This window comes from Stenella coeruleoalba, assembly GCF_951394435.1.
Source record: "Stenella coeruleoalba genome assembly, chromosome: 8".
NCBI lineage: Eukaryota > Metazoa > Chordata > Mammalia > Artiodactyla > Delphinidae > Stenella > Stenella coeruleoalba.
Genome location: NC_137154.1, coordinates 8,482,182 through 8,497,291, shown reverse-complemented (window position 1 = coordinate 8,497,291; position 15,110 = coordinate 8,482,182). Strand labels below are relative to the sequence as shown.

The 15,110-nt window shown below is 44.3% G+C and overlaps 1 protein-coding gene across 4 annotated transcripts in view; it reads right to left on the bottom strand.

Moving 5' to 3' along the window:
* The window catches only part of ATL3 (atlastin GTPase 3), a 49,315-nt gene extending 40,188 nt beyond the window's left edge, over positions 1 to 9,127 (bottom strand). Inside the window, exons 1-2 of one of the 4 annotated variants that reach the window (XM_079930533.1) lie at positions 8,780 to 9,127; positions 7,580 to 7,686 (exon numbers count right to left, since the gene is read on the bottom strand). In XM_079930533.1, coding sequence (XP_079786659.1) covers positions 7,580 to 7,604 — 25 coding nt within the window. In that variant the 5' untranslated portion in view covers positions 7,605 to 7,686; positions 8,780 to 9,127. Of the gene's footprint in view, positions 1 to 1,446; positions 1,500 to 7,579; positions 8,705 to 8,779 lie in introns of those variants that run through there. The other 3 variants (XM_079930531.1, XM_079930532.1, XM_079930534.1) reach the window with 3 other exon arrangements.
* Between the last annotated feature and the right edge of the window lie 5,983 nt (positions 9,128 to 15,110).

The window sequence follows — 15,110 nt, the reverse complement described above, 5'->3', positions numbered from 1 at the left end:
TCACTCTAGAAAAACAAAAGACAACCATTCCCCCTTTAAAAATAGCAATGGGTAAAAGATTATGAACGAGCATATCATTAAAAAAGGATATCCAGGACTTCCCTGGTGGCACAGTGGTTAAGAATCCGCCAGCCAATGCAGGGGACATGGGCTTGAGCCCTGGTCCGGGAAGATCCCACATGCCGCGGAGCAACTAAGCCCGTGTGCCACAACAACTGAGACTGCGCTCTAGAGCCCACGAGCCACAACTACTGAGCTCACACGCCACAACTACTGAAGCCCATGCACCTAGAGCCCGCGACAAGAGAAGCCACCGCAATGAGAAGCCCGCACACAGCAACCAAGAGTAGGCCCTACTCGCCACAACTAGAGAAAGCCCGCGTGCAGCAACGAAGACCCAATGCAGCCAAAAATAAATAAATAAATAAATTACTTTAAAAATAAAACCATAGGGCTTCCCTGGTGGCGCAGTGGTTGGGAGTCCGCCTGCCGATGCAGGGGACACGGGTTCGTGCCCCGGTCCGGGAAGATCCCACATGCTGCGGAGTGGCTGGGCCCGTGAGCCATGGCCACTGGGCCTGTGCGTCCGGAGCCTGTGCTCCACAACAGGAGAGGCCACAACAGTGAGAGGCCTGCGTACCGCAAACAAACAAACAAACAAACAAACAGCAGTGGGGCCTATGAAATGAGGCAAAGCACTATTTCCCTTCCCTAAGTGTATGTACTAAAGGAGATGTTTTTAGGTAGTTAAAAGGACACTTGTTTTATTTTAATAATTATGTATTTTAATGACTATTAAACATTAGGAAACAAAACCATGTTTTAATGGATTATTGCTTAGGAGGCTAAGTTTTAAAAACTAATCAATATAAAGTAAATTGAAGGACAAATATTGAGCATAGAACAGATAGGCAGATTTGGCCAAAATCATACACATGGTCCCAGAAACACTTTCATCTGGGAAGCAGTAAAGGCTGAATGATCACAGCAGGCAAAGTCAACAAAACAGCTTGACGGCCAGACTCTAATCTTTAAGTATGGGAATTGCTGCTCACTTTTTATTTATTTTTATTTTTTGGCTGCACTGGGTCTTCGTTCCTGACCACAGGCTTTCTCCAGTTGCGGCGAGCAGGGGCTACTCTTCATTGCACTGCACGGGTTTCTCATTGCGGTGGCTTCTCTTGTTGTAGAGCACAGGCTCTAGGCACACGGGCTTCAGTAGTTGCAGCACACAAGCTCAGTAGCTGCGGCATGTAGGCCCTACAGTGTGCGGGCTTCAGTAGTTATGGCACATGGGCTCAGTAGTTGTGACGCATGGGCTTAGTTGCTCCGCGGCATGTGGGTGCTCTCCGGACCAGGGATCGAACCTGTGTCCCCTGCATTGGCAGGCGGATTCTTAACCACTGCGCCACCAGGGGAGTCCCGCTGCTCGCTTTTTATACTTACTGTATCAGGCAGCAACAAAAGGGTTCTTGCCACTTTTTAATTTTTTGCAAACTGTTGGAAAACAATTTATAAACATTGATTCAGTGTCATTCTAGCATTATAATACATATATACTAATACTTTTCTTTCCCATTATTTCCTATTATAAAAAGGAAACATTTCTGTAAATAATCTCTTAGAGTTCTTATTGCCATAACAGCAGGTGAATCCAGGACCTGAAGACCTTCAGTCTTTTATATAAAAGAAGAAATGAGAACAATTTATCCACACCTTATGGACAAGCCACAAGGTTAAGTACTGTGCAGTACTCAAAGCAATACCAAACAAAGTCCCTGAGATGGCTGGTTGCTCCCCCAATATTCATTTTCTCCTCCTGCTATGGTAATATATTTTTAGCTGGGCATATAAATGCTCAGAAGAAACACATTTCCAACCCAACCTTGTATGTAGGGTATCACTGTGTGACTAAGTTCTGACTGGAAATGATATAGCAACTTGCATATCATGCATCTTCCCCCTTCCTGCTGGCTATATGCAAAAGTGGGACCAAGTCACCCTGGACCAGGCATGTGAGGGCAACACCCTAGGAATACTGGAGCAACAAGAGAGGTAGGGCTGAGGGCTTGGTGTAGCAGAACTGCCATGCTGGCTCACTTTCATATGAAAGAAAAATGTCTACCTCGTTTAAATCACTTACTTGGAGGCTCTAGGAGATACAACCAAACCTAGTAACCAATACAATAGTCCCCCAGGACTTCACAATTGAGTTCATGGTACTGGCTCTTTCAATTTCATCTATTTCACTATTAAAGTTTACTGAGCAGCGTGAATGTACTGACACAAAGCAGGCACGCAATAAACAACTGTAAAAAGGACGGATGGTATGTACTGTAATCTAGTTGAAAGCTACCACCCTAAGGATGCAGGTGATACTGTCAGGGCAACAGGTATGGAAGATACAGTTACCTGGGCTACAAACAAGATAGAATAATCACATGACAAAAATGTATGCAGCTGTAGACAACGAACTACACTTCAAGAGAAGATGAAGACCACTAAGAAGGACAGTTTAAAAAAAAAGTGATAAAGCCTTCCCTCATCTCTTCCTCTTTCTGCCTGTAGCAAAGTGAAAAAGAAGAGAACCAGGCTATATTTACTTGAGGGAGCTGGGGTGATCCTGCATTTCTCTCCGACAGTATACCGGGCACACCGGATTTTAAAAGATCTTGTTCCTTTGGTTTGGATCCACTTAAGGGAAAAATCATTTTAAACTGTACACATCACTAATAATTTAATTTAAACAAATAGAGCTGCTCACTTTTCACCACACTATCTTTATCTCTCACTTCCTAAGACAAGAGAACTATATTATTGATCATCCAAGTAAAAATCTTATTTCCACTCACCCTTTTCTAGATATCATGTAAATTTCCTTTGCTGATTTATCCTCGCATCTCAGACAACCTGCCCCCCAATCTCATAGATCCCTTAATCAAAACCTCAGGGCCGGGGCTTCCCTGGTGGCGCAGTGGTTGAGAGTCCGCCTGCCGATGCAGGGGACACGGGTTCGTGCCCTGGTCCGGGAGGATCCCACATGCCGCAGAGCGGCTGGGCCCGTGAGCCATGGCCGCTGAGCCTGCGCGTCCGGAGCCTTGTGCTCCGCAACGGGAGAGGCCACAGCAGTGAGAGGCCCACGTACCGCAAAAAAAAAAAAAAAAAAAAAAAAAAAAAAACCTCAGGGCCATCTCCTTTAGCCATGCCACCTTCCATTCCAACCTTTCCTGCCTGTTAGGTTGATCATGCAAGTCAACATCCCCGAGTGTTGCTTTAAGGATGTTACCTCATCCTTCAGGGATGAATGCCTTCATTACAGTACATAAACATATCAGCAACTACATAAAAAAAAAACTATCAAGGACCTCCCTGGTGGCACAGTGCTTAAGAATCTGCCTGCCAATGCAGGGGACACGGGTTCAAGCCCTGGTCCAGGAAGATCCGACATGCCACGGAGCAACTAAGTCCGTGTGCCACAACTACTGAGCCCATGCTCTAGAGCCTGCAAGTCAAAACTACTGAGCCCACATGCCACAGCTACTGAAGCCCGCACGCCTAGAGCCCATGCTCTGCAACGAGAAGCCAACACAATGAGAAGCACGCGCACCGCAACCAAGAGTAGCCCCCGCTCGCAGGAACTAGAGAAAGCCCGCGTGCAGCAACAAAGACCCAACGTGGCCAAAATTAAATAAATAAAACAAATTTATTTAAAAAAATACAAAAACATTTTATGGATTGATGGCTGAAAGCTAAAAAGTCCCATCCTGTAAGTCAAACCCTTTCACCATTCGCCCTACTGCCTTCGTTCCTCTAATGCTTTATTCTCCTCATCCTCCCAGGTAAATTTATACTCATTGGTCCTCCTCCTAGGAGAAAGTTAGGATTCACGTCCTGTCCTGTCTTGATTCCAAATTTTCAAATATACAGCCTATTCAACCATTTGTTCTCATGGCCTGAAATGTTTCTTCCACTTGACTCCAGCAAACACTTGCTCATCCTTCAACAATCACCTTCACCCTCCCTCTGTCCTGATCACCCACCCCATCCTCTCAGAGCCCATCACTTTGCACAGTACACTAAAAGCAATCAAGAGAGACGGCAGGGCTTAAATCCTTACTTTCTCACCTCTAGAATGTAACCTCCATGAGGGCAGAAATTTTTGTCTCTTTTGTTCAATGCTATATCCCCCAAGAACCAGAAGAGTGCCCACAGAGAGTAGACATCCAATAAACAGTTGGGGAATAAACGAAAAACTCCACCATTTAGTCACAATGTGACTGTGGATAAATTTCTAACCATTTGTAGCTCCATTTATTTATAAAACTAATACCCATCTCAAAGGACAGTGTCTGACACATATTAGGGACTCCATAAAAAGAACCCACTTTCCTATTTCCACTAAAACCTTTACTATTATTCCACTCATTACAACATAATAATATTGTAATGAGCTCCTGGGAGCCCCTGGGGAGTAGGGAAACTACCACATTCAGCCCCAGGATCTACCATAGAATAATAGCTTCCTAGTACTGTGAACACTAAACCCTATAGTACATGTAAAGAACCTCAATAAAAGTCAGTTTCTTCCCTTCCTCCTCCCAGCCTTTCTTTGTCAACCTCCCTGAAAGTGTGTCTTCATCCACTTATCTACCCATTCCCTTCTTATCACCTTGCAATCTGACTTTCCTCTCAGTCTCTCTGTTGAAACCATTCTCTAGTTCATCAATGACCTCTCCTGCCAAATCCAATAGGCATTTCTTGATTCTCATTCAACTCTACACCTGTGATATAACACACTGGCCAACCACTTCTGAAACTTCTTAAAACCTTTGGACTCCACAACAGTGCCCACTCCTAGTTCTCTTCCAGCCTCTTTATCACCCCCTTTCACTGGTTCTCCTTTTCAGCCTCCTGTGATACCCACCAACGCCCTGCTTTAGCCTTCTGCAGTTCTCAACCTCTCCCTGAATAAGCTCTTTATTCTTATAATTTCACTACATCCTCTATTTTGGTGATGCAACTTCATTCATTTCTAACCTGCACTTAGGTCCAAATGTGCAACTGCTTAAGGGGAAGATTCACCTGGATATTCCACCATCAGCTCACTCTTGGAGGTGTATTATGTAGAAATATATGGGTACAAGAGTCAAGAGACAAGTTCCTGTTCCAGTTCTACCACTAACAACCTGTGTGATTCTGGGCATGTCTAGTCTTCAGTCTCAACAGTAAAATGAGTCAAGATTTAACCTCTAGCAACCCTTTCAGTTCTAACATTTTATAAGTCTACATTTAGTATCATCAAAATGAATCCTCTCAGATGCTCCACTTCTCTCAAATCTCCACCTTTCAGCCTTCACATCTTCCCTGACTCCATCTTCCTAGATGAAACATACCACCAGACCCTACCATTTCTTCCTTTTATGACTTAAGCTCCTGGTTTGGCAAAGACTATTATAACAGTGAAGGAGTATCTACAGGAGAAAGGCCTTCCCTAACAATCAGGAAAGACCAGATTTCTGGGCCCAGTTTCGTACTAACCGTAACAGCATGAGTAAATCACTTTACTTCTCTGTGTCTCAGTTTCGTCTACAAAATCAGGCAGTTAGGTAAAGCCATTTTATAGCCCTAAAATTCAATCTCTGTTGAACAAGTGAAAATTTCCTGAATATCTAAATTGGCCAAACTTGCTGGGTAACGTATTCATGCCTTGGCTTAATTTAAAATCGTATAGTCCTGGCTAAAGAACAGATCAAAATTTACGATGATAAAAACATTAAAGCAACTTGCTCAGCAAGGACCCCACCAAAGACCTGGGGGTTTGTTTTAGGAGTTTTTTAAGGGGGAGAGATACTCCATTTGCAGTGAAATTACTCCCACTTCTCAGTAATCTTATACTCTGGAGATCTGACCTCCAGGGATAGCACTAGAAAAGCCTTTAAGTGGCAACCTTATATGCCTTCTCCCTTTAGCGAAGCAATCATTTCCCAAGGTCCAGATATGCATTCTGAGATGATGACAACAGTAATGCTCACTTACATGAACAGTTAATGTTCGATATGAAGAGGTAATGCTCTATTATGTTCATTTATATGAGTAACAGATGTGACATCTTATACACATACAAAGATATGGCCTGACCACAGTCACATCTATCTCTATTAAGAATTCTGTAGTGCTTAATGGATTTATGAAGATCAACTATGACTAAACAGTATTAAAGATTCAGAAATGCAGAGATTGGGCTGAATCTAAAAATGATGCCAGGCTATACTACAGGCATCTAATTTAATACAGCATTTAATAGAATAGATACCAGGCTAGTCTATTAAAAAGATAAAAATCTTTTTAACAGAATGAATTCAATATTCATCTTATTTGACTTTACCCTAAAAATGAGACCACCCCCAAAATCAATCTGGTTACCTGAAGGTTTTAATTACCTGTATTCCAGTTGAATAAGCTTTAACTGGCAATATTTGATTTGGAGTCCTTATCGTTTCAAGACAAAAAGAGTTAATCTACTTCTTTGCTTATTCACCTACTATACCACTAAAACCTATTTTCTGATTTGTAATATATTGATACTTTATCTGTGAAATATATGTAACACATTCTAACAATCAAAACATATTCTAACAATCTAAACACATACCAATAAAAGGCATTCTTTAGATATGTGCATGGAAGAGTATCAACTCAATACAAAAATACTGATATTACAAATTATACTTCCTATAAAGTAATAAATCAATTCAAATTAAGCAACCACCTACAGAGAAATTTGTATATATTAGTACAGAAATTAAATTACTTGGGTTTTGGGTTTGTTTTTTTTTTTAAACTGTTGCCTAGTCCCTCAATATATTAAATCAGAATCTGTGAGTGGGCCCCAAGCATTGGCAGGTTTTAAAAACCCCAAGTTATTCTAATGCGCAGCAGCAGGGCGGAGAACCACAGCTCTACAGCAATTAAAAGACTTTTCTCGTTTAACTAAAAGCTTTCCACTCACTTTTCCCCCTTGATATTTTTTAGAATATGTTCCTAGAATCTCAAAGATAAGTCAGGAAAATGTTTTAAAATTCAGACTAACTTTAAACTGTAGTTGTGTTAAACAATTTCTCAGTATAAGACACAAGGCCATAGAAAGTTTAACAGGCATGCCGAGTCACTGCAGGTAAATTTTAAACCTCAAACAAGTTCACACAACCCAGGGTTCCCTAAGGTACTTGAAAGAAATCTTAGAATATGTGACCAAACTGTGAGTAATGACTACCACTGGGGAATTGGGGAAGTAGAGGTGACTTTATATTTCTTGCTTCTTACAATTCTCTATTATTTCATTTTAAATAACTAGTGTGAGTATACCTTTTATTATATGACTCAGGAGTCATAAAAATGAAAAATGCATGTGCTACGCCACAGAAAACCAATTCTAAAAAAGCCTAATCTAAACAAGTGCTACTTAGTGAAAACTAAGACAATTATGCTAGTACACATCATCACATTTATCCTTACTTTTTACTACTTTTCTTAATTTTATGATTACTCCAATAAGACAGTTAACAACAGCTAATAAAACAACCTGCTCTAATGTAATGCTTCATTAGGTAGAGGTCTTCTTCAATCAAGCGTTTTCTTTACAGGTGTTAAAGCAGCAACAGAGATTTCTATACTATGAGCTGGTTTCTGTGGGGATTGGAAAAAAACAGTAATTTGAAATTCAGTACACTGCAATGCTGAATACTTGTCGCGGTTTAAAACTACGTAGCTTTTGCTTCTCCAAAAGCCAGCCAAAATGTGAAACCACGTTTTTGGTCCGTTAGTTCTTTTCTCTCCTTCCCAAAACATTCCATCCAACTTCATATTCAAACGTGAGGACTAAGATTTATTAAAAGTGTCTTCAAACAATGTTCTTTTCTTTTTTTTTTTTTTGCCTTTAGATTTCGCAAGTGAAAACTTCTGGCCATTTCAACAGCACACACAGCAAACAAGAATAAAGCCAGGTAGAACGACAGATGAAATTAAAATCCATGAATTTATGGTGACTATTTGTTTTCTCTTTAATACTTTCCCTATGCTTTGTGTATTCAAGAAAGCAAAAGAACAACGTACTGTACCAAACGTACTAAAAGAACTTCCTAAAAATCAATTTAGGCCACATTCTTTTATCTCCTTAGGGAGATAAGTGCGGGTTGAAAATCGACTTCCCTAAAACCTCCTGTAACTCAAGGTCTTTAGGATAAAAATAAAGCTTCCAACTCAAAGACGCTTCGCAGCCCTCCAGAGCTTTTTAAAAGGGTGAACAATAAAGCATCTACCTTCCCCACTCCCTGGGCCCGTTAATACGGCCACAGCCACTCGGCCCGAGGTTTCCCGGCCCGCGAGCGAGCGAAGCGCCTAGGCAGGGAGAGGGCAGCAGCCCGGAGCGCCCAGCTCAGCCTCTAAACGCCGCCCCAGGACCACCGACCCTCGGGGTACTAACGGCCGTTAGTACCCCGAGGAGTACTAACGGCCTCCTCCGGGCCCAGGGCCCGACCCCCGAAGGCGGCCGCTCCCGGCCGGTAGCGGAGGAAGGCGTCGCCCGCGTCCGACTGGCCCGGCCTCGCGAGCAGCCCCCGGACCCTAATTCGTCAGCTAAGGGACCCCAGCGAGAGGCGCGCGGTTCCAACCCCGGGACGAGGAAGGGCGGCGGCGCGGGCGTCCGGTCTCCTCGAAACTATAGCAGGGAGGGCGGCGGGGGTGGCCACGGAGCGGGCTCGGGGAAAATAGCGCGCCTCACCTGCTCCTCCCGATGCAGCCGCTACCACTCGCTGAGGGGACAACATGGAGCCTCCGCCTCCAGCAGAAGGAGCAGGAGCTCAGAGAGGGGCGGGATGGGGCGGGAACGAACCAGGCCCTGGCGGCGGGAAACGGGCGTGGCCTGGCTCTACAAACAACTAGGGAGAAGGAGAGGCGCGCGAAACCAAGAGACGGCGCGTAGCGGGCTAGCGTGGATCGACCGGCAGCCAGAAGGGCAGCGAGCGCCGAGCCGGCTGGAGCGGGAAAGCGCACGCGGCCGAATTCTGCCACCGCCCGAAGCGTGTGCGCGTGCGCCGGGGCCCGACACCCGCAGCCGGCTACCTGGGGCTGCGCCCTGGGGGCAACCGTCCGTTGGGAATTGTAGTCCCACGCTCTCTGGGTACCCTCCAACGGTTCCCATTCTGCGCACTCATCCGGGCGGGGAGGAAGCGGAAGAGAGGGATGGGGATTGCCGCGGCTCTTCGACGACTGAACTACAACTCCCAGCAGGCTGTGCAGGGAGCGGTGGGCCGCCCAGTCATCCCCGCCCTGCCCTCACTTAGCCTTGAGGCCAGGCCCCTAGCGCAGGCGTTGGTGGAACCGGCCACAGATCCTTGACTGCAGTGTTTGAGACGGTTTCGGTGCTTAACGCTGGCCGGGGCCATAAGGTCGACGGCACTCTGCCCTAAGGACCGAAGGGAGGCCTCAACCCTGGGTGACGTGAGCATCAGTGTTTTTTTAAATGGTTTTGACTTCACAAGGAGAGGAGGTCGTGACTTCATTATCACCATCAGCAACTTCGCCCCATATTCCCGTCCCTGTCCAAGCCTGATGGCGCACCATAGCCACTCCCAGGCAGAGTCCTTCCACTGGCTTTGTCCAGCCTAAGCCATGGCCATATTTTGTAAATCTCCGGCTTAGAGGAGCTTGTTTTTGGAGCTGCTTTGGCGATCACACCCTTACTTAAACTGTATGGTAGATCAGTACAAAACAGGGTTCTCCAAAGATGCTTTTATTCACGCTTCACGTGTGATTGAGAAAATGTCTGTTGTCACAATTGAAGAATATTGTTATTTTGGATTCGTTGGGGTAGGGGCAGTTGTCTTGGGGCTAAATAGCTCATGGAGCTTATGAGAGGCTAAAGCCTCTATTTCCCTCCCCCCCCCCCCGACCGCTACCACCTCTTGGCATCACCATTGCCTCATTCACTCGACAAATTATTCCACTTTCTTTCTTCTGCCTCTACATTAACTATTATAACCTACCCAGAACCTCCTTCCAGCTATCTCTAGGCCCTGCCACGCCCTTGAGCTGTTTTTCACTCCCCGAGTGATTAGGCCAGAAGTGAAAAGGTAAAGATAATTCTACCTAATCTTACCTGAAGAGGTCGTGTTTTGATTTCTTTTCCCCTGCACCTTCTGATTCTCTGCAAACTCTCAAGATTATTTGAATACCCTCGGCCAGGCTTTATATTTGAGTCTAGGTTAGATATAAATTAACTCTGGCCAGCAAGAAACTAGATGAGAACTTCAAGACAAGTGGTTCCTGGGGTTTCACATTGGGTATGCAGAAAGCAGGACCTACAGGATGTGACACAAATCCAGGGCGTTATGAGGCATGCTCAGAAGAGAAAGGGGCCAGAGGCTAATGACTTGTCACAGTTGCAACATGCAGTGTAAGATTTTAAAACTGAGTGTACCTCCCAGCATTCTATATTCCCCTTACCATCCTTCTCCATAAGACTTCTCACCATCTAACTTTAAGTTTTACTTTTATTTTTGTTTGTGTCTTCCCACTAGAATATAAGTTCCAAATGGACAGGAATTTTTGTTTTGGTTCACTGCTCTATCTCCAGTGCTGCCAAACAGTGGCAGGCAGATGGTAGAAACTCAAATATTTATTGAATGGAAGAATAAAGAAGGTATACGTTAGGGACTTCCCTGGTGATGCAGTGGTTAAGAATTCACCTGCCAGTGCAGGGGACATGGGTTCAGTCCCTGGTCTGGGAAGATCCCACATGCCCCAGAGCAATTAAACCCAGGTGCCACAACTATTGAAGCCCGCGCCTAGAGCCCGTGCTCCACAACAAGAGAAGCAACCACGATGAGAAGCCTGTGCACCGCAACGAAAAGCAGCCCCTGCTCGCCGCAAGTAGAGAAAGCCCGCGCACAGCAACGAAGACCCAATGCAGCCAAAAATAAATAAATGTTTAAAAAAATACATTACATCTTTCTCAATAACATCAAGGTCAGTGTCAGCACATCAGCTTCCCCATACACTGTAGAAGTTTTGGGCACTTAGAACAACACTACAAATTATAGGTACACTTCAGGATTAGTCACAGCTTAGAAAACAACCCCTGTAAACAAGAAACCTGTTTTGTTATTGTTGTTTCCTTCTCAAGTATCTAGGGTCATCAAAACAGTGGAGGTTCAAAATGCTAAAAATTGATGAAACTGATTTGAGCCAGCCTTCAACCATCTCACTCTGAATTGAGTCATGTGGTATGACCAGAGGCTGACCTTTCCTTGTGGTTTTCCAGAGTAGATGACATGTAGACATGTTTGAATGGTCAAGGCCACTGGCTTTGTGGTCAGACTGAGCTGGCTCTGAATTCTAGCTCTGATGCTCACTCGCTGGGCAAACTTGGGTGAGTTAGTTAACCTCTCTGAACTCGTTTTATCATCATCTGCCAAATGATTTGAATACTCAAGTCACAGGGTTGTAGGTTAAATGAGATGTAAGTGTTTGGCAATTATGACTGATGCATAATTAGTGCTCAAAAATTGGTAATCATTATATTCATTCTGGAAAAGCAAAACAAAGTCATAAACATTTGAGATGCTGAATTATGTTACAAAGCACAAAAATAGAAAAATTATTTTCTGTGATAATATCCACTGTGACTCAGGATCCACAGCTTTCCAAAAATAGGGTGTTTATTGCATGCCAGGCACAGTGCTAGGTAGTAATGCTGCAACAATGCATAAGACACATTCTTGTCCTCCAGAGACTCACAGCCTCCTGGGGTAAACAGCCAAGTAAATAATTATCACTCACTGACTGTGCTGACAGCTCAGCCTCCTCTCCTACCACCTACTCGCAGGATCCACACTTAAGCAACAGTCTGGGCACTCAGAAAAGACAGGCTGGACTACTGGCGTCCCTGGTTGTCATTTAAATACCTTACTTTGCTCGTGTATAAAATGGTATATAGGGCTTCCCTGGTGGCACAATGGTTAAGAATCTGCCTGCCAATGCAGGGAACATGGGTTTGAACCCTGATCCGGGAAGATCCCACATGCCGCGAAACAACTAAGCCCGTGCACCACAACCACTGAGCCTGCGCTCTAGAGCCCATGAGCCACAACTACTGAGCCCGCGTGCCGCAACTACTGAAGCCCGCGTGCCTAGAGCCTGTGCTCTGCAACAAGAGAAGCCACCGCAGTGAGCAGCCTGCGCACCACAACCAAGAGGAGCTCCTGCTCTCCACAACTAGAGAAAGCCCGCGCGCAGCAACAAAGACCCAACGCAGCCAAAAATAAAAATTAAAAAAAATTTAAAAGTAAAAAAGAAGGATATAGATTTGCTACATTCACCTGTGCACTTGCCACAAAAAGCTACTAACAGTAATTACCTATGTGAGTGTAGAGGGGGAGACCAGTGGGGGGAGGGGGGTTGGTGATAGAATAAAACTTGATAGTATATATACTTTTGAATATAAACACATATATGGCATGTGACTATATTAAATAATTTTTTTTCTCAAAGTCAAGAAGAAAAATAAACTGGGTAATAAGATGGCCTAGAAAATGATGTGGGAAATTAGCTTTGTAAATACCTGTCCCATAAGGATAGGACCAAGAAAGAAGATTTCCCAGCTCAGTGCCTCAGCAGTAAAAATTGCTCAGAACTCCTGAGAAATGACTGTACTCCAGTGAGCACTTTAACAATCCCACCTGAGCCCTTCCCTGCCTGAAAACTTATGCTGAATCCCCATTAGCCTTAAGATGAACCCTCAATTCTTTAAGGCTCTGTTACTGCTTCTCCACACTCTGGCCCCAACCCATCTCCCCATTTTATCTCCCTCTTGTCCTAATTCAAGCCCTTGGCTCTAGCCAACCTGGGCTAACCGTACCCAAAACATCTCACACTTCTAGGCCTCCAGCCACCACAGAAGGCTGTGTTGTGTTGTGTTGCAATAATGCAGCCTGTGGAGGGGAGGGGCAAGATGGGATCAAATCTAGGCCAAGTTCTGCTAGTCAAGCCAGCAGTGACATGCATCATGGGCTGGGCTGGGCTGGGAGCAAGGGGTGCTTTTTTGTGATTGGTCTGCCCAGAAGGAGGTGTTATTGTATACTTGCTCAAAAACAGCCCATGCATTTGCTTCACACCATTCTCCCTTGCCTTTAATGACCTCCTTACCACTCCAAACTCCTGAGTTAGCTTCTTCATAAAACCTCCCCAAGTCACTATAACTCCATAGTCATTCCCTATACTCTTAAATTCATACAATTCACTTGTCATCTAATCAGAGCATTATAATTTTGTGTTGTTTGGGGGTTGTTTTTGGTTGTTATTTAATTTGTATTTTTTAAACTTTATGTGAGTATGTTCTAAGCCCCAACTAGCTTGTAAGCTCAGGACAAACATATTTTTTGGATCCCTCCAAATTTCCCAGGATACCGTCATACACACAGCAAGTAACCAGTAAACATCTGTGGAACAAACCATGTATACAAATAACATCCCAAGCAAGAGTCAGTCTCAGGGAAATTTACTGGTACAGCAAATGAGAGCAGGAAGGAAAGGCAGCTTCAAGAATTGGATCTAGCATAAAGGCCTCTTATGTAAAAAATCTGAAGGGTTTGAAGAGACCACCAAGACCACATCAATGTCTTGATGTTTATCTTCTTTTCTCTCTTTCTAGATATGGAAACAGGATTCCTTTCCAGCCAGGGTCTGCAGATCCTAGCAATTGCTGTCAGAGTTAGGGACCAGCCTCATTCATTTCCTTATCCAGCACCTAATAATGTAAATTTTAAAAATTTATGCATTTATCAGAATGGGTAGATAACTGGCTTGCTTATCAGATTGGATTGCATTTCTCTTTGTCATCTAAGGGACAGGTTGCTGCAGTGTCATCTGATGCTGTTAAGTGCCAGAGTTAGATATTTGCCACAAAGTTATTTTGGGAAATATTCTCTGCGCCTTTTTTCAGAGTGTTTCAATGGCCAGGAGTTTTTTTCCTGTCTGGGCTTTACCTGACCTTAAAAACTGTCAAGGACAGATGTAGTCCACTGACTGTTCTAGAAGATTTCCTCTGGTCAGATCACTTTTCCTCTCTGTGGCTGCTTGGCTGGCTACCTCCCCCTTCAGGAGGTTGCATCTTTACAGGATCTGCTGATCCTGCAATTGCCCTTCTGGTCATCAATTGCTGCTTTAGCAATCACAAAGCCTACAGTCTTCATCTTTATTACTTCCAGTCTACATTTCCGTTTTTAAAAGAATCAGGCACATTTCAAATCACTTGACCAGACGTAGGGAGAAGGCTTTGAATTTTGCAAGCCGACCAAAGAGAAGCCAAAAAGTGAACAAAATCCAGTATAAGCTAGATATCTGGTTTCAAATACAGTTTTCACTAAGGACCTCTTTTAGGCTACGAATAAAATTCAATTACGTGTCTTTTGTGCCATATTCTCAATTTTTAGTACCTCATTTTACCATCCCCCATAACCACAGCCAGGATGTTATCTCCTGGCTCTTCCTTTTTCATTAGCTCAGCGTTTTTTTCATTCAGAATGTGTCCTCTCTATTTAGAGGAAAGGACAACCTTGAGACCCAAGGTGGATACCTCTTTCGGAGCAGTAACGAGATAAGAACATGAAGCAGGTTCTGCGGCTGCATTGCAGTGTGATTGGAATAAGTAATAGTTTTTCACTCTGTACAGCATCTTTCTCCACCTACCAAATGGGAGATCGTGCCATCTCTGCCTCATGGTGATGAGATATTACGACACATCCAGAAAAATTCATAAAGCACCTTGCAGAGCGGGCCTGCAGAAAACTGTGGTTTTCACCATTGGAGTTAAGAGCGGGAACGCATCAGACAAAAGACATCGGCCCTGGAATCTGTGGGAAAGATATTCTCCACTAACGGAAGCAAAAAGAAACTCCTATCGTTAAGACACATAATTAGCCTACGCTAAAACATTCACAAAACGAGCCGTGAAGCAACAGTAAGCCGCAGGCCCCCCTCCCACTTCGGCCGCAGTGGTGGGCGGGGCTTGATGCTTGGCCACGCCCCTTGCGCCTGGTCCCCGCGGGGCACGG